Source organism: Entelurus aequoreus, linkage group LG01 (genome assembly GCF_033978785.1).
Source record: "Entelurus aequoreus isolate RoL-2023_Sb linkage group LG01, RoL_Eaeq_v1.1, whole genome shotgun sequence".
In the NCBI taxonomy this organism is placed as follows: Eukaryota; Metazoa; Chordata; class Actinopteri; order Syngnathiformes; family Syngnathidae; genus Entelurus; species Entelurus aequoreus.
The window spans coordinates 13631328-13657471 of NC_084731.1; the positions used below are offsets into that span (position 1 = coordinate 13631328).

At 39.5% G+C, this 26144-nt stretch overlaps 1 protein-coding gene across 2 annotated transcripts in view; it reads left to right on the forward strand.

Moving 5' to 3' along the window:
• The window catches only part of tnks1bp1 (tankyrase 1 binding protein 1), a 65122-nt gene extending 39112 nt beyond the window's left edge, over positions 1-26010 (forward strand). For both annotated transcript variants that reach the window (XM_062044102.1, XM_062044093.1), the window contains exons 4-10: positions 11777-11874; positions 14165-14267; positions 19592-19727; positions 19814-19932; positions 19995-20167; positions 23981-24060; positions 25570-26010. In XM_062044102.1, the coding sequence (XP_061900086.1) occupies positions 11777-11874; positions 14165-14267; positions 19592-19727; positions 19814-19932; positions 19995-20167; positions 23981-24053 (702 nt within the window). In that variant the 3' untranslated portion in view covers positions 24054-24060; positions 25570-26010. The remainder of the gene's footprint in view (positions 1-11776; positions 11875-14164; positions 14268-19591; positions 19728-19813; positions 19933-19994; positions 20168-23980; positions 24061-25569) is intronic.
• The last annotated feature ends 134 nt before the right edge of the window (positions 26011-26144 follow it).

Here is a 26144-nt window from a genome sequence, read left to right on the forward strand (position 1 = left end):
TCTGGGTATAGCATTCAGGCAAACTAACACACCAACAACAATGTTAAAGTTCAGAAAAGGACGCAGAGAATGAGACAAATGTGCACAGGCTAATATTATTTCACGACTCACTCATATGATGCAGTCTGCTGCACACCTTGAAGAAAAATCCTGTTATACTCGCTTCAGAGATGTTACACCATGTCTTAAAAACGTGCTTGTTTGTTAGTGTATTGCTGGGGTGTCAAACTTGTTTTATTGAGGGCAGTTAGGGCTGCCTTCAAAGGGCTGTTTGTAACATATTAGTTACATACTGTATGTATAATTGTGTGAATGCTCCAAAGCATCTGTTTAAACTTATTATTATTATTCTTCTCCAGATTTTGGCGCGCTCTACCTTCCACATTTTTCACCCGATTCAAACTGTTCAGCCTATTTGGGAATCGCGGGCTTTCCCTTGACAAATTCCAAAAATCCCCAGATTTCCCACAATTCAAGGTTTTCCGGGACATTTTTCCCATTCAAAATGAATTGACCATTTTTCAAACTTCCACCATTTCCACATTTTTCAACCGATTCAAACCATTCCACCTTCAACACATTCCACCATTCTGGAAATTCAATCTATAATTTTTCCAAGTTAAAAAAAATTCCAGAATTTTCCAGAATTCCAGCTTTTCCAAAGCCCTATTTCCACCCTTTTTTCTGGTGACTACTCCTTCCACATTTGTCAACGGATTTCAACCATTCCACTGTCAAAACATTCCTCTTAATCTGGACAAAAAACTAAATTGTTTTTGTGAACTGGAAAAATTCTCGATTTTCCCGAAATTCCAGGAATTCCGTAATACCATTTCTCAATTCAACATGGTACTACTTTAACATTTCTCGACCGATTTGAAAAATTCCAACACCAACCATTTCAACTCATTCAAACCATTCATATTGTTTACCATTTTCAAAAAAAAATCCCGCTTTTCCCGGGATTCCCAATTTTTGGGGAAATTCCCATTGAAATCAATGGCATATTCTTCAAAGTTCCACAACTGCCACATTTTTCATCTGATTCAAAGCGTTCCAACTTCAAACTGTTCAGCCTATTTGGGAATCGCGGGCTTTCCCTTGACAAATTCCAAAAATCCCCAGATTTCCCAGAATTCAAGGTTTTCCGGGACATTTTTCCCATTCAAAATGAATTGACCACTTTTCAAACTTCCGCAATTTTCACATTTTTCAACAGATTCAAACCATTCCACCTTCAACACATTCCACCATTCTGGAAATTCAAACTATAATTTTTCCAAGTTAAAAAAAATTCCAGAATTTTCCAGAATTCCTGCTTTTCCAAGGCCCTATTTCCACCCTTTTTTCTGGTGATCCACATTTTTCAACGGATTTCAACCATTCCACCGTCAAAACATTCCTCTTAATCTGGACAAAAAACTAAATTGTTTTTTATGAACTGGAAAAATTCTCGATTTTCCCGAAATTCCAGGAATTACGTAATACCATTTCTCAATTCAACATGGTACTACTTTAACATTTCTCGACCGATTTGAAAAATCCCAACACCAACCATTTCAACTCATTCAGACCATTCATATTGTTTACCATTTTCAAACTCGTTGCCTTGTGATATTTTGATTATTAAATTTTTAACGCACTAATTGGTGGGTAATTTGCTTTGCAATCATAAGTCAAGGTGGTAAGCAGATATTTAAGTATTTAATTTTTTTTTTTTTTTTTTTTTTTTTTTTTTACAAAAAATGGAATCCAGTATTTGATTTATATAGTAAATGAGTATAATTTGTTCCATGATCAGATACTGTTGAAGTTTACAATATATGAAAATGCATGCTGTACATAATTTAAAAAAAATTAAAATAGAAAGAACAAATCCATTTAGTAAGAAAGATAGCAGCGTCCCTGCAATTTAAATTTCAGTAGCAGCTGCCAAGAGATAACTATGCACTGAAAAAAAGAACAGCTCTAACCTATTGCTTCCCAGTATATATAAAACAAACAAAACAATACGGTGCTTATAAGTATGGTCATAAATAACCATCTTTAACTAGTTTACATTAAAAACAGAAGAGCAGTGGCGTGGAGACTTTAAGTAATAAAACAAACAATATTGTTCCTTTGATAGTGGTGATTTCATCATATAATTTGTGATGGTATAGGCTGACAAAAAGGCAAAAGCCTATATTTAAAGACACATCCGTGTGGTTTTATTCAACATTTTATCATTTTATTATCGTGTCAGTACTTAATTGACGCACATTATTTCCAGGCTTTTACGGGCCACATAAAATGATGTGGCGGGCTAGATCTGCTCCCTGGCCAGGCCTTGAGTTTGACATGTGGTGTAATGATTGTAATGTGTGGGCGCCATCGTTATTGAAATGACCACAGCCTGTAATCTACTTCCCATGTCTCTCTACTGTACTATGTGTCACTGTGTACTACAAGTACTTGCTAATATTATTTGAAACAATATGTGCTATACAGTAGCTCCGACTATCAAATTAATATGATCTTCTTCAGTTACTATCTGTACTGTAAAGTTCAAATTTGAATGACAATAAAAAGGAAGTCTAAGTCTAAGTGCTTGTTCAAAATGTTAAACTCTTAATAGGTTTTTCGTCCTCATTCCTCGTTGCTTCTTCTTTTAACAGAAAATCTTACAATACATTAAACATATGTTTCTTATTGCACTCAAAAAACAATTTTAGAAGATTGAAATTAAAATTAAAAAGCATTAAACACAGTTGTCTTAGTAATTTTAAAGAACAATTTACAATTTTATATATTATAGCCTACAATAGTCTAAGAATAGGTCAGAATAGATTAGAGAGTTTATTGACATTGTATTTAGTGTTTCATGATTTACGATTGGCACTCTTGGTCTGGCTTTAAGACAAATACAAGTATTAATAAATACAAAAAACAATACTAAGGCTAAAACTCCTCAGATAAGACGTGTAGCAGGTAATTAAACACACATTGTTAAAGATAAAGCACAAATTGTAGGAATTTGTAACAAAATTAAGTTATTTCGCTTGCATGAATTTGCGCTACGTGGGCGGTTTGGACTGCACTAATAATTGGTAACCAGCCAACCAGCAGTATGCGGGTCTACATAACTGTATGTGCACAGCAGGGGAGATAGTTAATCTCATTATTACCTGTCGCTCTTCAAACTCCTTGTCCAGATCTGACTGCTTGTTATTTAATTGTTTAATTTAGTTTGAAACAAAGGTGGTAATACTAATCGCCACTTTTGGCGAGGCATGTTTTAAAGCAGTGTTTGCAGCGCTCCCGTCTTTCAAGCGTCACCTTTATCGATCGCTTTGAAACCAAAATACATCAGCATTGCGCTTCGTGGACCCTCTTTATTAACCAGTATAATAATAAACAGCAGCATGCGGATGGAAAAAAAACTACCAGTATTTTTTCAAAGGCAGTATTGTATCGTTTTTCATTTATTAGTACCGGGGTACTTCATTAGTACCCGTATATCAGTGTTTTTCAACAACTGTGCCGCGCGTGAGATACAGTCTGGTGTGCCGTGGGAGATGATCTAATTTCACCTATTTGGGTTAAAAATATTTTTTGCAAACCAGTAATTATAGTCTGAAAGTGATGTGTTGTTGTTGAGTGTCGGTGCTGTCTAGAGCTCGGCAGAGTAACCGTGTAATACTCTTCCATATCAGTAGGTGGCAACAGGTAGCTAATTGCTTTGTAGATGTCGGAAACAGCGGGAGGCAGTGTGCAGGTAAAAAGGTGTCTAATGCTTAAACCAAAAATAAACAAAAGGTGAGTGCCGCTAAGAAAAGTAATTGAAGCTTAGGGAAGGCTAGGCAGAACGAAACTAAAACTGAACTGGCTGCAAAGTAAACAAAAACAGAATGCTGGACGACAGCAAAGACTTACTGTGGAGCAAAGACGGCGTCCACAAAGTACATCCGAACATGATATGACAATCAACAATGTCCCCACAAAGAAGGATAAAAACAACTGAAATATTCTTGATTGCTAAAACAAAGTAGATGCGGGACATATCGCTCAAAGGAAAACATGAAACTGCTACAGGAAAATACCAAAAAAAGAGAAAAAGCCATTAAAATAGGAGCGCAAGACAAGAAGTAAAACACTACACACAGGAAAACAGCAATAAACTCAAAATAAGTCAGGGATGATGTGACAGGCGGTGACAGTACACCTACTTTGAGACAAGAGCTATATTGATGCATGCTTGGTTATGGTTTAAAGTCATATACAACAATTGCGACAACGACTTTTTACTGTCAACTGAGTTTTGTTTTTTAATGATGTCTGCTGGTGGTGTGCCTCCGCATTTTTTCAACGCAAAAAATGTGCCTTGACTCAAAAAAGGTTGAAAAACACTGCTATATACCATACAACCCTAGCACCAGCTTGACCTTAATGAGGACAAACAGTGTAGAAACGAGCCTACTGGCTACCTAATACAAACCTTACATCGATATTTTGTTAAAGATAAGTATCGTCTCTTCTTGCGGTGTGGCAGCATAAAGTGTAAAGCGTTAATACTAGGGGTGTAACGGTACGTGTATTTGTATTGAACCGTTTCGGTACGGGGGTTCCGGTTCGGTTCGGAGGTGTACCGAACGAGTTAAGTAGCGTAACGCACGTAGTGTAAACAATGCACACCGAGGCACAACACACGGCATGCTAGCAGCGACCGGGCTACGACAACATGTAAAAGCCAGAGCTGGAAGACCCTCCTGCCTCGTTAAGATCTCCCGTTTGGGAACACTTCGGCTGCGCGATACAACAATGGAGGACGGAGTTTTGCCGACATTGTTCAGCAGCTGCTTCTGACAACACGTCAAACATGCTAACCCATTTGAAGCGTCACCACCACATTCAAGCAGCCTCTCCTCGGCGAGTCAGGCAGGGCTAAAGCAATAACAAATGTTTTTATAGCAGCAGATTTAAGACCATATTGCATTAGAAACTAGATTTTGACCAACTTCTATGGTGGAAGAACAATGAGACAGTTTAATGTTGATTAACGTAGACCCCGACTTAAACAAGTTGAAAAACGTATTGGGGTGTTGCCATTTAGTGGTCAATTATACAAAATATGTACTGTACTGTGCAATCTACTAATAAAAGTCTCAATCAATCAGTCAAAAAAAGCACTTTATTCGTAGAAAGGTTTTGTTAAGAAACCATTCTGAGCCTTATCTTATTAAGTTTTTATTTGATATATGTTGACCACATGAACCCTGGCAATGGACCCTGTGTGTATATGTATGTTATGCCATTGTTTACAAATTTGGTAAATAAATAACCAAAACATTTATATTTTGTTTTCTTACTGTACCGAAAATGAACCGAACCGTGACCTCTAAACCGAGGTACGTACCGAACCGGAATTTTTGTGTACCGTTACACCCCTAGTTAATACATTTCAAAAGGAATAAATGCTATCCATTGTCATTTTATGTACCACCTTCTTCTTGTCCTAGTCCAGTGGTTCTCAAATGGGGGTACGCGTACCCCTGGGGGTACTTGAAGGTATGCCAAGGGGTTCGTGAGATTTTTTTTAAATATTCTAAAAATAGCAACAATTCAAAAATCCTTTATAAATATATTTATTGAATAATCCTTCAACAAAATATGAATGTAAGTTCATAAACTGAACATCAAATCAAGTAGGCTATTCCATTCAGTACAATGCAACAATGCAATATTCAGTGTTGACAGCTAGATTTTTTGTGGACATGTTCCATAAATATTGATCTTAAAGATTTCTTTTTTTGTGAGGAAATGTTTAGAATTAAGTTCATGAATCCAGATGGATCTCTATTACAATCCCCAAAGAGGACACTTTAAGTCTACACTTCTATGTGTAGAAATCTTTATTTATAATTGAATCACTTGTTTATTTTTCAACAAGTTTTTAGTTATTTTCATATCTTTTTTTCCAAATAGTTCAAGAAAGACCACTACAAATGAGCAATATTTTGCACTGTTATACAATTTAATAAATCAGAAACTGATGACATAGTGCTGTATTTTACGTCTTTATCTCTTTTTTTCAAACAAAAATGCTTTGCTCTGATTAGGGGGTACTTGAATTAAAAAAATGTTCACAGGGGGTACATCAGTGAAAAAAGGTTGAGAACCACTGTCCTAGTGGACTCTTATGATTGTACAAACGGCCTCTTCTGACAGACAAATACAAAAATGGTGTTTTGTATGTCGATTGTTGCATACAATGTCTACAGTACATACAGATTATACTATGACTCATCCGAGCCTTTAAGCCTGCACACAATTTCAATACATCCACATCCTGTATGTACAGTACACACTACACACAAATCGGGTCTATTGAGAATGTTCAGCAAGCTTAGACAGATTAGATCAGATGCCTGTTTGAACCGGCATCATTTTTGCGGTTAAAACATTGAGCTTTGTGGGGATGTGTGCTCGGTCTGTCATTGTAATGCTCCCACTTTCAGTCTTTCAGTGTGTTTGCATGCCTTAGCAAATAAACCCTAACCTACATACACAGTGAGCCTGCACATGTTGCTTTCACTTACAGAAAAATGTGAGATATACCCTCCATGCTTGACTTTTACAGCTTGTTTGCACCCTTTTACTCGTGGAAATGTGCAAGGTTGTCAACTTTGAAGTCTAAAAACTAGCCCATACATTAGTATGGATTGTACTTTGAACTTTGTCTGTGTTACTCGACTAAGCGTGTACAGCCATGCTCGCACCACCAGGTGGCAATGCTGCAGCTGAATTGAAACTTCCTCGTGATGTTTTGCTGTGGTATATCTACATCAGGGGTCACCAACGCGGTGCGGTGCCCGCGGGCACCAGGTCGCCCGTAAGGACCAGATTAGTCGCCCGCTGGCCTGTTCTAAAAATAGCTCAAATAGCAGCACTTACCAGTGAGCTGCCTCTATTTTTTAAATTGTATTTATTTACTAGCAAGCTGGTCTCGCTTTGCTCGACATTTTTAATTCTAAGAGAGACAAAACTCAAATAGAATTTGAAAATCCAAGAAAATATTTTAAAGACTTGGTCTTCACTTGTTTAAATAAATTCATTTATTTTTTTACTTTGCTTCTTATAACTTTCAGAAAGACAATTTTAGAGAAAAAATACAACCTTAAAAATGATTTTAGGATTTTTAAGCACATATACCTTTTTTACCTTTTAAATTCCTTCCTCTTCTTTCCTGACAATTTAAATCAATGTTCAAGTAAATTTATTTTTTTATTGTAAAGAATAATAAATACATTTTAATTTAATTCTTAATTTTAGCTTCTGTTTTTTCGACGAAGAATATTTGTGAAATATTTCTTCAAACTTATTATGATTAAAATTCAAAAAATGATTCTGGCAAATCTAGAAAATCTGTAGAATCAAATGTAAATCTTATTTCAAAGTCTTTTGAATTTCTTTTTTAAAAAATTCTGGAAAATCTAGAAGAAATAATAATTTGTCTTTGTTAGAAATATAGCTTCGTCCAATGTGTTATATATTCTAACAAAGTGCAGATTGGATTTTAACCTATTTAAAATATGTCATCAAAATTCTAAAATTAATCTTAATCAGGAAAAATTACTAATGATGTTCCATAAATTCTTTTTTCAATTTTTTCAAAAAGATTCGAATTAGCTAGTTTTTCTCTTCTTTTTTTCGGTTGAATTTTGAATTTTAAAGAGTCGAAATTGAAGATAAACTATGTTTCAAAATTGAATTTTCATTTTTTTTCGTGTTTTCTCCCCTTTTATAAAAATGTTAGTGGCTAGCTAGTTAAAATGGGATATTGTGATTTCACAAGACTGTCTTAGAAGTGATCATTTGAAAATGTTCACTTTGAAAAATGTGCACTTAGAGAAAATATGGAGAAAATATAAAAATAAAGTGTTGCATATTGATATTTATCTGTTTCTATATCTATTTATTGGGAGAAATCATTAGGATGATCAGTGTTTCCACAAAGATAAATATCATTAATTATTAATAATAACATAGAGTTAAAGGTAAACTGAGCAAATTGGCTATTTCTGGCAATTTATTTAAGTGTGTATCAAACTGCTAGCCCTTCGCATTAATCAGTACCCAAGAAGTAGCTCTTGGTTTCAAAAAGGTTGGTGACCCCTGATCTACATGATGTCATTTCAAATGTGATAAGCTTAATAACGGATGAGCAAATAGTATAAAGCGTGTAATGAACCAAACTGAGAATGAGTAAAATACTTTACTATGCAAACACGAGCTGTGCAGTCGACCAAGCACGGCGACTGAGCAAAGAACGACCGATAGACCGGGGTCAAGGCGGCAAAGGGTTATGTAGTCATCATGTCCTCATTTGGATCAGGCCAAAAGGCCACCGTGTCAGAATGACCAAACATGGTGCTTTTATGTGCTGTCTTTCCGTCTCTCCAAGTAGTCTCTTCACTCTGCTTTTGAGAGCCAGCCTGTCTCTCTCCCCACTGACAACACACAAAGAGGATGGGCTTATCCCCGGGCAAGGAAGTTCACATGTCCTCTGACCACCGAGAGCTCCATTCCAAGAGGATCCAAGAGTCCTGCTGACCTGAAAAGAAGACTTTTTTTCTTTTAGTGTCCTCCATTAAACTGGCCCAGTCTTTGCCTCACATTTGGGATTTTTCATTACAAAGCACGGACTTCGACTATGCCCCATCTGCAAATTTTCCGCAGTCCAGAGGAGATAAAAAGATGACCTGACTCAGACTCTGCCTTTGGATGTCCAGTATGGAAAACGTCATTCCCCCTTCTAAAGACTATGGCGCAAAAGACGCAAACAAATCTGTTTGTGTTTGAAGAAGTCTTACCCTCTAAAGCACCTTTACTTCTGGGACAGGAGGAGGTTTGGCTTTTCAAATGGTGTCTGGGAAACGTTGTCTTCTGACTTATGCCTTTTGACAGATTTCAGATTGGCAATGTGAACTGAAACCATAACAATAAGAAGAGAAGGAATTGTGTTTAAATAATGATCAGTCTTACTTCAGATTGTACTCTCTTGCGTTCCTTAAAATGGCTCAACCACGCTATGTAATTTCATATTTTGTTGATATCCAGTTGTCGGGGTGACGCTTGAATAAGGGAAAGCTACTTTTTAAGCTCTCCAAATATGCAGTACTTTGAAAGAAAACTGTCGGCCGCCCAGCTTGAAGTAGCGGGCTTGGTGGGTGGCATACGGCGCTCCTTCCAGGGGGCTCTCGGGCTCGTCCTGGGCACCGCAGAGGATGAACAGGACAAGGACAACCAGGACCAGGAAAATGGAAACCACCGGGGAAGGTTACGGAAAGCCTTTTTGCCTCTTCGTAGTTTTGCCCGCCATAGCAGGAGATCCCTACGCCGCTTTTCCTTCCGAAGTCGACAAACTGTGCAAAAGAGGTCCACTGACACCAGCTCTGTAAGAACTGTTTTTGTTGTACCATGCAAAAGTCTTGGAGCAGGTCTTTAAGCATGCTTTTCATACTAACTGAACCCCTCTGAGGAAGGAAACCCTTCTCTGGAAATATCCTCAAATAGAACCTGTTCTAAAGTCAGTAGAAAGAGAGAAAATTGGATAGAGGTATGAGAAAACATTGTAAGACTAGTAGTAGCTGTTCCGCAAGTTCAATGGATTCCTGTTGAATCATAATGACTATGCCTATTGGTGAATTGTAGTTAGTGGGTTTATTTAATTGGTATTGATTGCACAAAAGCCCGCAGTGTCCATTACAGGACATTCCCCAGACAAATGGATACCGTGCACGCCCAGGCCAATGTAAATACGTAGCAGTCTGTTCCATAAACATAAACGACACGGGTATCTGATCAAGTTTTCCAAATGTGGTGTGTTATCGCTTACATGCCTGCCGCCTTCCCTCACTGTGGTTTCATGTTTGTCCCAGATAAAGCCCAGTACAATAACAAAGAGGGTTCATCCTACTTTGGCCGCTCCCGTCCACACACCCTTTTTAAAAACATGCTTATTGTTCGAGCGTCACACGTTTAGTTTCCCTGATGTTATTTTTTTTTACCTCTCTAGGTTTTCCATGTCCACTTTCAGGGTTTTTGATTGATTTAAACTTGTATTAGTAGATTGCACAGTACAGTACACATTCAATTGACCACTAAATGGTAACACCCCAATAAGTTTTTCAACTTCGTAAATCAATTCATGGTACAAATATATACTATCATCACCATACAGTCATCACACAAGTTAATCATCAGAGTATATACATTGAATTATTTACAATCCGGCGTGTGGGATGAGGAGGGTTTGGTTGATATCAGCACTTCAGTCATCAACAATTGCATCATGTCTGACTTGGTAGGATATGTACAGCGAGCAGAGAACAGAGTGAGTTCAGATAGCATAAGAACAAGTATATACATTAGAAATACATTTGATTATTTACATTTGGTTATTTACAATCCGGGGAGGTGGCATGTGGAGGGGGGAGGGTGTTAGTCAGGGGTTGAAGTTGCCTGGAGGTGTTCTTTTAGTGCGGTTTTGAAGGAGGATTGAGATGCATTTTATTTTACACCTGTTGGGAGTGCATTCCACATTGATGTGGCATAGAAGGAGAATGAGTTAAGACCTTTGTTAGATCGGAATCTGGGTTTAACGTGGTTAGTGGAGCTCCCCCTGGTGTTGTGGTTATGGCGGTCATTTACGTTCTGGAAGTAGTTTGACATGGACTTCGGTATCAGGGAGGTGTAGCGGATTTTATAGACTAGGCTCAGTGCAAGTTGTTTTACATTGTCCTCCACCCTGAGGCAGCCCACTTTGGAGAAGTGGGTAGGAGTGAGGTGTGATCTGGGGTGGAGGTCTAGAAGTAACCTGACTAGCTTGTTCTGGGATGTTTGGAGTCTAGATTTGAGGGTTTTGGAGGTGCTAGGGTACGGTGCTTTTGTTGACCAGAGAGGAGATTCTGTAGAGAAATCTCGTTCGTTGGTTGACCTTTTTGATTACCTTGGTTGCCATTTTATCACAGGAAAGATTAGCCTCTAGAATGGAACCTAGGTAGGCACGCTGTGACTCGTGTTCCACTTCAGGCCGCGCCCTATTGCGAGGTCTCGGGCTTTGTAAAAAGTATAATGCATGTTCCAGTTCACATGTTCGAAAGTGTAATGAGTTTGTTGGCGCTTATAAGCACTAAAATGGGCGCCATGACACGTTGCAAGTTGGCTGAACAAGAAAGTAAACCCGTCGTGTTCAAATGGGAACCTCCCGTGTCTCTTACTGTACTCTTATGAACAGGAAACTGTATCTGATGTATGATGCTCCACATGTTACCATAACTCACCCCTCCTAACTGAGGTTAACTGCACAAATCGTCATCTGCCTGTAGGAAAATCTGTCTGAAGCCGGTAATTCATGCTGCGCCGCGTCCAGATTACCGCCTCTGAGCACATGAATCATCGTGCAGAGACTGGTAGTGTTTACAAACATTCCCCCCTTGTATCCAAGAGACGGTATCAAACAGAACAGAAGGGGTGTGCCTCACAACAGGTTGCTTCTATTTGGCGTGCACATATGTTCCAGCATGTGGGCGTGGCAACAATGTGGACATCTGCTGGCAGGGGTATGTGTTTCCATATTACAGTGTGGACCAGTGCCAGCAAAGCCACTTGGGGTTGGGTGAGCACCTAAGTTCAAGATGCACGCCCGCCTGTGCCTCTCTAGTGGATTGTGGAATTCTTGTATAAAGAACACTTCATTTATTAATATAGCCAAATCTTTCTGCTTACCCCCTAGGATACTGTCCACAGTTATGGTGAAGACACTGAGGCTTTGATAGACCTGGAGTCTGACAGACCACATACAACCCATGAATGGAGATCTGGAACTGACCGGTAGGATCAACCTTTTACAAGAGATTCGACATTTTACCACCTTTATATACAAACCCCGTTTCCATATGAGTTGGGAAATTGTGTTAGATGTAAATATAAACGGAATACAATGATTTGCAAATCATTTTCAACCCATATTCAGTTGAATATGCTACAAAGACAACATATTTGATGTTCAAACTGATAAACTTCTTTTTTTGTGCAAATAATCATTAACTTTAGAATTTGATGCCAGCAACACGTGACAAAGAAGTTGGGAAAGGTGGCAATAAATACCGATAAAGTTGAGGAATGCTCATCAAACACTTATTTGGAACATCCCACAGGTGAACAGGCAAATTGGGAACAGGTGGGTGCCATGATTGGGTATACAAGTAGATTCCATGAAATGCTCAGTCATTCACAAACAAGGACGGGGCGAGGGTCACCACTTTGTCAACAAATGCGTGAGCAAATTGTTTGAACAGTTTAAGAAAAACCTTTCTCAAGCAGCTATCGCAAGGAATTTAGGGATTTCACCATCTACGCTCCGTGATATCATCAAAGGGTTCAGAGAATCTGGAGAAATCACTGCACGTGAGCCATGATATTACGGACCTTGGATCCCTCAGGCGCTACTTCATCAAAAAGCGACATCAATGTGTAAAGGATATCACCACATCACTTCAGAAAATCACTGTCAGTAACTACAGTTGGTCGCTACATCTGTAAGTGCAAGTTAAAACTAGAGTAGCCGATAATATCGGCCTGCCGATATTTTTGGCCGATATATGCGTTAAAATGTAATATCGGAAATTATCGGTATCGTTTTTTTTATTATCGGTATCGTTTTTTTGTTTTGTTTTGTTTTTTTAATTAAATCAACATAAAAAACACAAGATACACTTACAATTAGTGCACCAACCCAAAAAACCTCCCTCCCCCATTTACACTCATTCACACAAAAGGGTTGTTTCTTTCTGTTATTAATATTCTGGTTCCTACATTATATATCAATATATATCAATACAGTCTGCAAGGGATACAGTCCGTAAGCACACATGATTGTGCGTGCTGCTGGTCCACTAATAGTACTAACCTTTAACAGTTAATTTTACTAATTTTCATTCATTACTAGTTTCAAGAAAATGTTTTTAATTTATTTATCTTATTTTACTAATTTTTTAAAAAAGTACCTTATCTTCACCATACCTGGTTGTCCAAATTAGGCATAATAATGTGTTAATTCCACGACTGCATATATCGGTTGATATCGGTATCGGTTGATACCGGTATCGGTAATTAAAGAGTTGGACAATATCGGATATCTGCAAAAAGCCATTATCGGACATCCCTAGTTAAAACTCTACTATGCAAAGCCAAAACCCATTTATCAACAACACCCAGAAACGCCGCCGGCTTCGCTGGGCCCGAGCTCATCTAAGATGGACTGATGCAAAGTGGAAAAGTGTTCTGTGGTCTGACGAGTCCACATTTCAAATTGTTTTTGGAAACTGTGGACGTCGTGTCCTCCGGACCAAAGAGGAAAATAACCTTCCGGATTGTTCTAGGCGCAAAGTTGAAAAGCCAGCATGTGTGATGGTATGGGGGTGTATTAGTGCCCAAGACATGGGTAACTTACACATCTGTGAAGGCTGAAAGGTACATACAGGTTTTGGAGCAACATATGTTGCCATCCAAGCAACGTTATCATGGACGCCCCTGCTTATTTCAGCAAGACAATGCCAAGCCATGTGTTACATCAACGTGGCTTCATAGTAAAAGAGTGCGGGTACTAGACTGGCCTGCCTGTAGTCCAGACCTGTCTCCCATTGAAAATATGAAGTCTAAAATATGAGAAGGGAGACTGTTGAACAACTTAAGCTGTACATCGAGCAAGAATGGGAAATAATTCCACTTCAAAAATGTGTCTCCTCAGTTTTACTGAGTGTTGTTAAAAGGAAAGGCCATGTAACACAGGTAAAAATGCCTTTTTTGCAATGTGTTGCTGCCATTAAATTCTAAGTTCATGATAATTTGCAAAAAAATGTAGTTTCTCAGTGTGAACATGAAATATCTTGTCTTTGCAGTCTATTCAATTGAATATAAGTTGAAAAGGATTTGCAAATCATTGTATTCTCTTTTTATTTACCATTTACACAACGTGACAACTTCACTGCTTTTGGGATTTGTGTTATTTTCAACTCCCAGTCCCCTCTAGGGGTTAACAGAGCACATAAAGAAGTTTGAGATATGTAATAATGCACCAATAGTTGAATATATGCTGTCTTTTCCTGACTGATGTCTGAAGGACTGTTATTGAACCAAGTCCAAAGCCGTCCATCGATGCACTTCCTAAGGTCCTCCATGACGAGGTTGATTCAACGGAACCAGCACTGTTTCCCTTCCCTGAGGTTGGTCATGATTCTTTTTTTTTTAGCAGGCACATTTATTTTTTAAAAACACCTTAGAATTGACATGAGTTTTACATGCAAATTAATGCAGTGGAACATTTGAGGTGGGTCTGTTGAAGGATGCTGGTTGACCTCAGATGAGTTCAGGTTTCAGATCAATTTGGTCGTATCACGCACGGTAGATTAGTGGTTAGCATGTCGGCCTCACAGTCAGGAGATGAGGGTTTGAATCTCTGTTGCGGCCTCTCTGTGTGCAGTTGGCATGTTCTACTTGTAGGAGCATGGGGTTTTTGAGGGTATGCCGCTTTCCTTCCACATCCCCAAAACATCCATGTTGGTTCAATTGGAGATTCTAAACCAGGAGAGTCAAACTGGTTTTCATTGAGGGCCACATCTCAATTATAAGTATAATTAATGTGTGAATATAACCGCATCATAGCCTTGGTACACTATTTGCATGTATTAGATTGATAGACTTTTTACTAACACATTGATGGATAACTTGCTTTAAAACTGTAAGTGAAGATGACAAGAAGATATTTGAGGAAACAAAATGTTTTGAACATCTTATTGCATGAATGCAGATGATATTAAAGTGTAAGTGAAGCCAGAACCACATTAAATAATGTGGTGGACCACATAAATAACATAGCAGGCAATTTAAATGATGTGGCAGACAACATAAAATAATGTGGTGGACCACATAAAATGACCTGGTGGACAACATAAATAACATATCAGACAATTTAAATGATGTGGCAGACCACATAAAATAATGTGGCGGACCACATAAAATAATGAGGCGGACCACATAAAATAATGAGGTGGACCACATAAAATAATGTGGCGGACCACATAAAATAATGTGGTGGACCACATAAAATAATGTGGGGGACCACATAAAATAATGTGGTGGACCACATAAAATAATGTGGTGGACCACATAAAATAATGTGGTGGACCACATAAAATAATGTGGTGGACCACATAAAATAATGTGGTGGACCACATAAAATAATGTTGTGGGCCACATAAAATAATGTGGTGGACCACATAAAATGATGTGGCAGTTCACATAAAATAATGTGGTGGACCACATAAAATAATGTGGTGGACCAAATAAAATAATGTGGCGGACCACAATAAATGATGTGGTGGGCCAATTGAATGATGTGATGGGTCATATAAAATGATGTGGTGGACCACATAAAATAATGTGGTGGACCACATAAAATGAGGTGGCAGACCACGTAAAACGAGATGGCGGACCACAATAAATGTGGCGGGCCAGTTGAATGATGTGGTGGGCCAAATAAAATTATGTGGCGGGCCACTTGAATGATGTGGTGGGTTATATAAAATTATGTGGCAGACCACATAAAACGAGATGGCGGACCACAATAAATGATATGTATGGCGGGCCAATTGAATGATGTGATGGGTCATATAAAATAATGTGGTGGACCACATAAAATGACCTGGTGGACCACATAAAATGATGTGGCAGACCACATAAAATAATGTGGTGGACCACATAAAATAATATGGTGGACCACATAAAATGACCTGGTGGACCACATAAAATGATGTGGCAGACCACATAAAATAATGTGGTGGACCACATAAAATAATATGGTGGACCACATAAAATGACCTGGTGGACCACATAAAATGATGTGGCAGACCACATAAAATAATGTGGTGGACCACATAAAATAATATGGTGGACCACATAAAATGACCTGGTGGACCACATAAAATGTTGTGGCAGTTCACATAAAATAATGTGGTGGACCACATAAAATAATATGGTGGGCCACATAAAACGATTTGGTGGACCACATAAAATTATGTGGCAGTTCACATAAAATAATGTGGTGGACCACATAAAATAATACGGTGGACCACATAAAATGACCTGGCGGACCACATAAAATGATGTGGCGGACCACATAAAATAATGTGGTGGACCACATAAAATAATGTGGTGGACCACATAAAATAATGTGGGGACCACATAAAATAATGTGGTGGACCACATAAAATAATGTGGCAGACCACATAAAATAATGTGGTGGACCACATAAAATGACCTGGAGGACCACATAAAATAATGTGGCAGACCACATAAAATAATGTGGTGGACCACATAAAATAATGTTGTGGGCCACATAAAATAATGTGGTGGACCACATAAAATAATGTGGAGGACCACATAAAATGACCTGGTGGACCACATAAAATGATGTGGCAGACCACATAAAAAAATGTGGTGGACCACATAAAATGACCTGGCGGACCACATAAAATAATGTGGCGGACCACATAAAATAATGTGGTGGACCACATAAAATGACCTGGCGGACCACATAAAATAATGTGGCAGACCACATGAAATAATGTGGGGACCACATAAAATGACCTGGCGGACCACATAAAATAATGTGGCGGACCACATAAAATAATGTGGTGGACCACATAAAATAATGTGGTGGACCACATAAAATAATGAGGTGGACCACATAAAATAATGTGGAGGACCACATAAAATGATGTGGCAGACCACATAAAATAATGTGGTGGACCACATAAAATAATGTGGCGGGCCACATAAAATAATGTGGCAGACCACATTTAATAATGTGGAGGACCACATAAAATAATGTGGCGGGCCACATAAAATAATGTGGCAGACCACATAAAATAATGTTGTGGGCCACATAAAATAATGTGGTGGACCACATAAAATAATGTGGTGGACCACATAAAATGACCTGGTGGACCACATAAAATGATGTGGCAGGCCACATAAAATAAAGTGGGGGACCACATAAAATAATGTGGTGGACCACATAAAATGACCTGGTGGACCACATAAAATGATGTGGCAGACCACATAAAATAATGTGGTGGACCACATAAAATGACCTGGCGGACCACGTAAAATAATGTGGCGGACCACATAAAATAATGTGGTGGACCACATAAAATAATGTGGGGACCACATAAAATAATGTGGTGGACCACATAAAATAATGTGGAGGACCACATAAAATGATGTGGGGGACCACATAAAATAATGTGGTGGACCACATAAAATAATGTGGTGGACCACAATAAATGATGTGGTGGGCCAATTGAATGATGTGATGGGTCATATAAAATGATGTGGTGTACCACATAAAATAATGTGGTGGACCACATAAAATGAGGTGGCAGACCACATAAAACGAGATGGCGGACCACAATAAATGTGGCGGGCCAGTTGAATGATGTGGTGGGCCACTTGAATGATGTGGTGGGTCATATAAAATGATGTGGCAGACCACGTAAAATAATGTGGTGGACCACATAAAATAATGTGGTGGGCCACATAAAACGATTTGGCAGACCACATAAAATAATGTGGTGGACCACATAAAATAATGTGGCGGACCACATAAAATAATGTGGCGGACCACATAAAATAATGGGGTGGGCCACATAAAACGATGTGGCGGGCTACTTGAATGATGTGGTGAGCCAAATAAAATTATGTGGCGGGCCACTTGAATGATGTGGTGGGTCATATAAAATGAGGTGGCAGACCACGTAAAACGAGATGGCGGACCACAATAAATGATATGGCGGGCCAATTGAATGATGTGATGGGTCATATAAAATATCGTGGTGGACCACATAAAATGACCTGGTGGACCACATAAAATAATGTGGTGGACCACATAAAATAATGGGGTGGGCCACATAAAACGATGTGGCGGGCTACGTGAATGATGTGGTGAGCCAAATAAAATTATGTGGCGGGCCACTTGAATGATGTGGTGGGTCATATAAAATGAGGTGGCAGACCACGTAAAACGAGATGGCGGACCACAATAAATGATATGGCGGGCCAATTGAATGATGTGATGGGTCATATAAAATAATGTGGTGGACCACATAAAATGACCTGGTGGACCACATAAAATGATGTGGCAGACCACATAAAATAATGTGGTGGACCACATAAAATAATATGGTGGACCACATAAAATGACCTGGTGGACCACATAAAATGATGTGGCAGTTCACATAAAATAAAGTGGTGGACCACATAAAATAATATGGTGGACCACATAAAATGACCTGGTGGACCACATAAAATGTTGTGGCAGTTCACATAAAATAATGTGGTGGACCACATAAAATAATATCGTGGGCCACATAAAACGATTTGGTGGACCACATAAAATGATGTGGCAGTTCACATAAAATAATGTGGTGGACCACATAAAATAATATGGTGGACCACATAAAATGACCTGGTGGACCACATAAAATGATGTGGCAGTTCACATAAAATAATGTGGTGGACCACATAAAATAATATGGTGGACCACATAAAATGACCTGGTGGACCACATAAAATGTTGTGGCAGTTCACATAAAATAATGTGGTGGACCACATAAAATAATATGGTGGACCACATAAAATGACCTGGTGGACCACATAAAATGATGTGGCAGTTCACATAAAATAATGTGGTGGGCCACATAAAACGATGTGGCGGGCTACTTGAATGATGTGGTGGGCCAAATAAAATTATGTGGCGGGCCACTTGAATGATGTGGTGGGTCATATAAAACGATGTGGCAGACCACATAAAACGAGATGGCGCACCACAGTAAACGATGTGGCGGGCCAATTGAATGATGTGATGGGTCATATAAAATGATGTGGTTGGTCACATAACATGACGTGGCAAACCACATAAAATGATGTAGTGGGTCACATACAGTAAAATGATGTGGCAGACTACATAAAACAAGTTGGCGGACCAAATAAAATGATGTGGCGGGCCACTTGAATGATGTGATGGGTCATATAAAATGATGTGGCGGACCAAAAAATATGATTTTTTATTTTAACGTTTTTATTGACAAGTTAAATGTGTTTAATGACAATACAAGCATGTTGAACATTCCTTTCTTGCATGAAGACAAGAATATAAGTTGTATGATTGTGATGACTTGCATTGATAGGAATCAGTCAGTAGTGATGATAACCTCCACATTTTCGATTTTACTTTGTGGAGGAGAAAAAAAGTCCTCCTTTCTGTCCAATACCACGTGAAAGTGGTTGCTTTTTGGCATCTTATTTGTCCAGTTTCCATACTCCTTCAATGCCCGGCTGGCGGTGGACTGACACACCCTCCACCGTCGACCGCTAGCCGGCGATGACGTAATGGTCACCTCTGATCTATACAACAAGAGCACAAATGTGTTTGATGCCAAAATGTTTGTCTCCCGAGTTTTGAAGTGAAGGTGTTGTGTTGTGTCCACAGACCTTCACTCCTCTCCTGGACACCAGTGCACAGAAGTTCAAGGCCGATCTGGCCAAGACCCACAGGCGAACACGTCCGTCACGCTCCAGACCAACTATTCTAGAAAGTCAGGACTGGAGGTCTCGTGACACTGCAGGTCATCCATGATCTCATCCTCAGAAAACCTCGCTCGGGTGTAGTAATATCTCTTTCCAAATGTCCTGAAGTTGCTGCTGATTTCAGATGGCGAGCAGAAGGAGTCGGACTCTGAGGAGGAGCAGCCCAACCAGAGGACAGTCTCCACTCCTCCTTCCTCCAGGAAGGTGGCCGTGTTTCCTGGCATAAGTCCTTTGAGCCTGATTGTAAGTCCAATGAGAAGTCATCCAGCTTGTGGAAGACCACATGACTGTCCATGCTCCCGCAGGCTCAGATGAAGAAAAGAGCAGAGGGAAGAGACCAGACTGAAGAGGACAAGGAAAGTCTCAACGACCAAGCCGAGCCGTCGGCCCCCGTCCCCATGCCTCGCTCTCCCCGCCCTCGCGCTCCTCTGGCTGGGGCCGCACTAGTGCTGCCACCCTTAGGGGGCACAGACGGAGGGTAAGAAAGAAAACTAATGCTGTGCAAAAAGTGTTTCTAGGGACCGATGTCCCTTTGAGACAGAGGACCCTATTGTATTTCTAGCGTTTTATTATTATACCGCCGCCTCTTTGAGATGTAATTTGACCCCCTTAACATGCTTCAAAACTCACCAAATTAGACACACACATCAGGACTGGCGAAAATTGCGATCTAATCAAAAAACCAAACCCCAAAACTCAAAATTGCGCTCTAGCGCCCCCTAGGAAGAAAACACAGACAAAACTGCCTCTAACTCCCAGTAGGAATGTCGTAGAGACACATACTTGCCAACCTTGAGACCTCCAATATCGGGAGGTGGGGGGGGCGTGGTCCGGGGGGGGCGTGGCTAAGAGCGTGGTTAAGAGGAGAGTATATTTACAGCTAGAATTCACCAAATCAAGTATTTCATATATATATATATATATATATATATATATATATATATATATATATATATATATATATATATATATATATATATATATATATATATGTATGAAATAGTTTTTTTTGTGTTTTTTTTCAAGTTTTATTCACAATACCATACAACAATTGCAATAGTAGTGAATATCATTTAAAGGTATTGGTAAGTGAAAGGGTCCCCCAAATAAGCTAGAAGAAGCTTTTGACAGGGGGACCAGAGGACAGTTTATATATGCATGATGAAAAATGGTAGCAAGCACTACAACAACAACAACAACAAAAAAACAAAAAAAAACCAACAACGCTATGGATAAACACAAGATGATAGTACTAAAGCACGCATACACATACACACATACATTCATTCGACCATGCAAAACCCAACAGTAGTCAACCCCACATGAGGCATTAGAGATAGGTGGTTAATAGGTAAGTTTTCAGTTTCTTTTTGAAGTTGGAGAATGGATACCGTATCTTAAGGCTCTCATTAAGCCGGTTCCAAATCTTAGGTCCCCTGCATACAACACTTCGATCGGTACAAGCCAGTAGACGATGTTTACCTGATATCAGATCTAAGTTAGGAGTGCTGTGGGCATGCTGGGGATGGTAGATAGGAACCAAGCTACAGAGCCTAGGATTCAGCCTGTGAATGACGTGATAGGTTAAACAAGCATTTTGATGAATATTGAATTCTGTCAGTCTTAAGAGATTATATTTATGAAATAGATGTCGAGTGGGGGCATTAAACTTGGACCATGATAGGGCCCGTATGATTTTCTTTTGCATAGATTCTAATTTGTGAAGGTAGGTAGGGAAGGTGTTACACCGGATGACATTACAGTAGTTTAGATGTGGTTCAAAGAGAGTTTTATATAGGGTAAGTAGAGCATACAGAGGAAGATAATGACGAAGGTGAAAGAACTGGCCAACATATTTAGATAATTTGTTTAACAGATGGCTAATGTGACATTTGAAATTGACATTTGAAATACTTGACTTTCAGTGAATTCTAGCTATATATTTTTATTTTTATTTTTAAATTTTTTATTATACATATAAATAAAAGACATACTTGAACTTCAGTGTTCTGCAGGCTATCCAGTAGGTGGCAGTATTGTCCTGTTTAAGAGTGTCACAACATTGCTGTTTACGGCAGACGAACTGCTTTACGGTAGACTAAACGTGACTGCTGTTGTTGTGTGTTGTTACCGCGCCGGGAGGACGTTAATGAAACTGCCTAACAATAAACCCACATAAGAAACCAAGAACTCTCTCTCCTTGTTGTGCACTCTACTCTCTAAAAGCCGTAGATGTTATGACGTCATTGGGCTGGGAAAGCGGACGTGAGAACGGCTGTCCCCACTCAGGTCCGCATTGAGCTGGGGGGGGGCGTGGCCTCCAGCTCCGGCTGAATACCGGGAGTTTGTCGGGAGAAAATCTCTGCCGGGAGGTTGTCGGGAGAGGCGCTGAATAACGGGATTCTCCCGCTAAAAACGGGAGGGTTGGCAAGTATGTAGAGACATGAAACAAAAACCTCTATGTAGGTTTCACTTAGACCTATATTTCATACACTGACAACCCCAAGCAAAAATCAACAGAAAGTTTGCAATCCCCCCTTCAAATTAAAAGTTGAGTAAAAACAGTCACCTTTTTTCAAACATTATCTCCTCTGAGCGCGTTTGTCGTGTCGGCTTCAAATTAGCACAGGAGAGAGATTGAACCCTTCTGATTAAAAGTTGATGAAAGAGTTTTAATTACTGCTCCGGTTTGGATTTTATGAGCCCTCAAAGTTGGTCCCGTCCATCGCTGCTTGCAGCTTTAATTAGGGGTCGTATAAACGACTCCCTGTGGGAGTCCTTTGTACAGGTACAAAGGAACCTATTGAAATTGTAAGGTTGATTTATTATTAGGGTTCGCATGTACCCTGTATAAAGGATTCCCTGTGGGAGTCCTTTATACAGGTACAAAGGAACCTATTGAAATTGTAAGGTTTATTATTATTCCGCAGCTTTGCGCACTACTTTCCCCCCCTTAACATGCTTCGAAACTCACCAAATTTTATACACACATAGAAAAACTGTGATAGCACACTTTAGTAAAAAAAACAAACCCCAAAAATCAAAATTGCGCTCTAGTGCACCCTAGGAAAAAACCAAAAACAAACTGCCTGTAACTCCCACTAGGAAGGTCGTAGAGACATGAAACAAAAACCTGTATTTAGGTCTCACTTAGACCTACAATTCATAATTTCACATCCTCGGGCAAAAACCAACAGGAAGTTGGCAATTTCCCCTTCAACACAAAAAATTACTAAAAACACTCATTTTTGCCTCTTTGAACTAATTTGACCCTCTTAAAAGACTTCAAAACTCACCAAACTTTTTACACACATCGGGCCTGGTGGAAATTGCGATTTAAAAAAAAACCGAACCCCAAAAATCAAAATTGCGCTCTAGCGCACCCTAGGAAAAAACCAAAAACAAACTGCCTGTAACTCCCACTAGGACGGTCGTAGAGACATGAAACAAAAACCTGTATGTAGGTCTCACTTAGACCTACAATTCATAATTTCACATCCTCGGGCAAAAACCAACAGGAAGTTGGCAATTTCCCCTTCAACACAAAAAATTACTAAAAACACTAATTTTTGCCTCTTTGAACTAATTTGACCCTCTTAAAAGACTTCAAAACTCACCAAACTTTTTACACACATCGGGCCTGGTGGAAATTGCGATTTTAAAAAAAACCGAACCCCAAAACTCAAAATTGCGAGCTAAGCGTAATTTTGAATAAAACAGAGACAAAACTGCTTCTCAGAGGAAAACACAGACAAAACTGCTTGTAACTTCCGGTAGGAACGTTTTAGAGACATGAAACAAAAACCTCTACGTAGGTCTCACTTAGACCTACATTTCATAGGTTGACATCCTTCAGCAAAAATCAACAGGAAGTTTGATATCCCCACTTCAAAACACATTTTTTTTAAAAAGCGGTCACCAAACATCAAACATTATCTCCTCTGAGCGCGTTTGTCGTTTTGGCTTCAAACTACTACAGGAGAGAGATTGAACCCTTCTGATTAGAAGTTGGCGAAAGCGTTGTAATAAGTGCTACGGTTTTGATTTTACGAGCCTTCAAAGAAAAGAACCACTGTGCCGCAGCACCTAGGAAAAAAACACAGACACAACTCCCTCTAACTCCCAGTACGAATATCGTAGAGACATGAAACAAAAACCTCTATGTAGGTCTCACTCAGGACTACCACTGGACAAAAGTATTGGGACACCTAGGACTAGCACCAGCCAAAATGCGGACCCGACCAACGCTGCTTGCAGCTTTAATTTAATAAAGTGTTTGTGTGTCTTCCAGTGCTGTGCCCTCTCCGTCCTGGCTCATGGAGTTGAAATCCAAGAAGCGTGTCAGTCAACACGAGGGGGAGTAGTGTGCAGGTGAGGATTCAACTTGAAATACATACAAGAATGTCACTAAGATAAGAAATAGTTAAAAGAACAATTCATTCTAGTCAACAGCATGGTAAAAACATGCATAAATACACCAGAGTTATCCAACTGGCGGCCCAGGGGCCAAATCCAGCCCAGGAATGACACATACTGGCCCTCGAGTTACGTTCAAAACTTGGGTGACTAACCTTTTGGCAGCCAAGTCCTAAAAACACAAGAGTGCTCCTGTTGTATAGAAGAACTTGGACCACACATTGGCCATGACCAATCATACTTTGCTCACTCAACAGTGTATATTTGTTTGAGTTATTAAATAAATAATAACTCAGTCAAAAAGATTTCAGTATGTGTATAAGTACTTTTTGAGCACGTACAAGAATATGGCGATAATGACAATACTCGTGATATGAAATGTTCAGATGGTTAAATCACCAGGCCAGAAAATAACATCCTCTGTGTTAGCTTAGTTATTAATATGAAGGTCATTTTCTTGAGTGGTAGTCAAAAGTGTACATACACTTGTAAAGAACATCATGTCATGGCTGTCTTGACTTTCCAATCATTTCTACAACTCTTATTTTTTTGTGACGTAGTGATTGGAGCACATAACTTGTTGCTCACAAAAAACATTCATGAAGTTTGCTTCTTTTATGAATTTATTATGGCTCTACTGAAAATGTGAGCAAATCTGAGTTTTTTTTTTGATTGATTGATTGAGACTTTTATTAGTAGGTTGCACAGTGAAGTACATATTCCGTACAATTGACCACTAAATGGTAACACCCGAATAAGTTTTTCAACTTGTTTAAGTCGGGGTCCACTTAAATTGATTCATGATACAGATATATACTATCATATATACTATCATCATAATACAGTCATCACACAAGATAATCACATTGAATTATTTACATTATTTACAATCAGGGGTGTGGAGGGGGGGGGGGTGGACATCAAGTAGTGGACATAGAGAGAGAGAGAGAGAGAGAGAGAGAGAGAGATCAGAAGGCATAAGAAAAAGAAAAAGTATCTGCATTTGATTGTTTACATTTGATTATTAGCAATCCGGGGAGGGTGTTAGTTTAGGGTTGTAGCTGCCTGGAGGTGAACTTTTATTGCGGTTTTGAAGGAGGATAGAGATGCCCTTTCTTTTATACCTGTTGGGAGCGCGTAGTTGTAGAAATGATTGGAAACTCCAGACAGCCATGACATGATGTTCTTTACAAGTGTATGTACACTTTTGACCACCACTGTATAGGCAGAATAGATGACTGTAATGGTCTACATTGTTAGCCGCCTCTTGCTATCAGTTTTTGTTCAACTCGCAGAAAAAAGGACTTGTCTCACGCAGGGATTGTGGATGACGGGTCCAAAAAGTATGTTTTAAGGATTTGGCCCCTGAGTCCAGTATTATTAGTTATTGATCAATCTTAGCAGCTATTGACCAATATTCTTGTGTTTTCTCTGAGCTACTGTAAATGTCTTCTCCCTGTACAGCAACCACACCCGCAGAGAATCCATCCCATGGAGACACCTCACCAAGGTCTTCATTTTGCACTTTGGAGTGCCTATTTTGTACATTTTACTGAAATATGCCCAAAAAAAAAAAAAAGGAAATTCAGGCTTCTGCAAAATACATTGAACACTTTTTTTGTCTTGTACGTGATTAGTTGCCAAGGCCGAAGTGCCACCATTGTGCTTGTCGGGGAAAGAACGAGGCACAGATATCAGAGAGCACAATAAGCTTGCCGGAGAATGTTTTTATGCTGTGTGAATAATGTTTATCTGCTTCTCATCAAGTTCACCAACAACATTCAGTTGAAAAGTGGTGGATGGATTAAAATATTTTCTACGAAACCTATGGGAGTGTGTTGTGTGTGAGGGGAACACCGCGAGCAGGCAGGTCCTGCTGAGTGAGTCTGATCATCCCCCCCCCCCCCGCCCAGTGCACGACCACGGGACCGTGGCGAGGACGGCGGCACAGGCTGGGCCGGGCAGCGTTTGCCAGGGCCGGGGAGGGCGAGCCTATTGAGAAAGCAGTGTGATGACACAATGGGCACCGCAGACTTGCT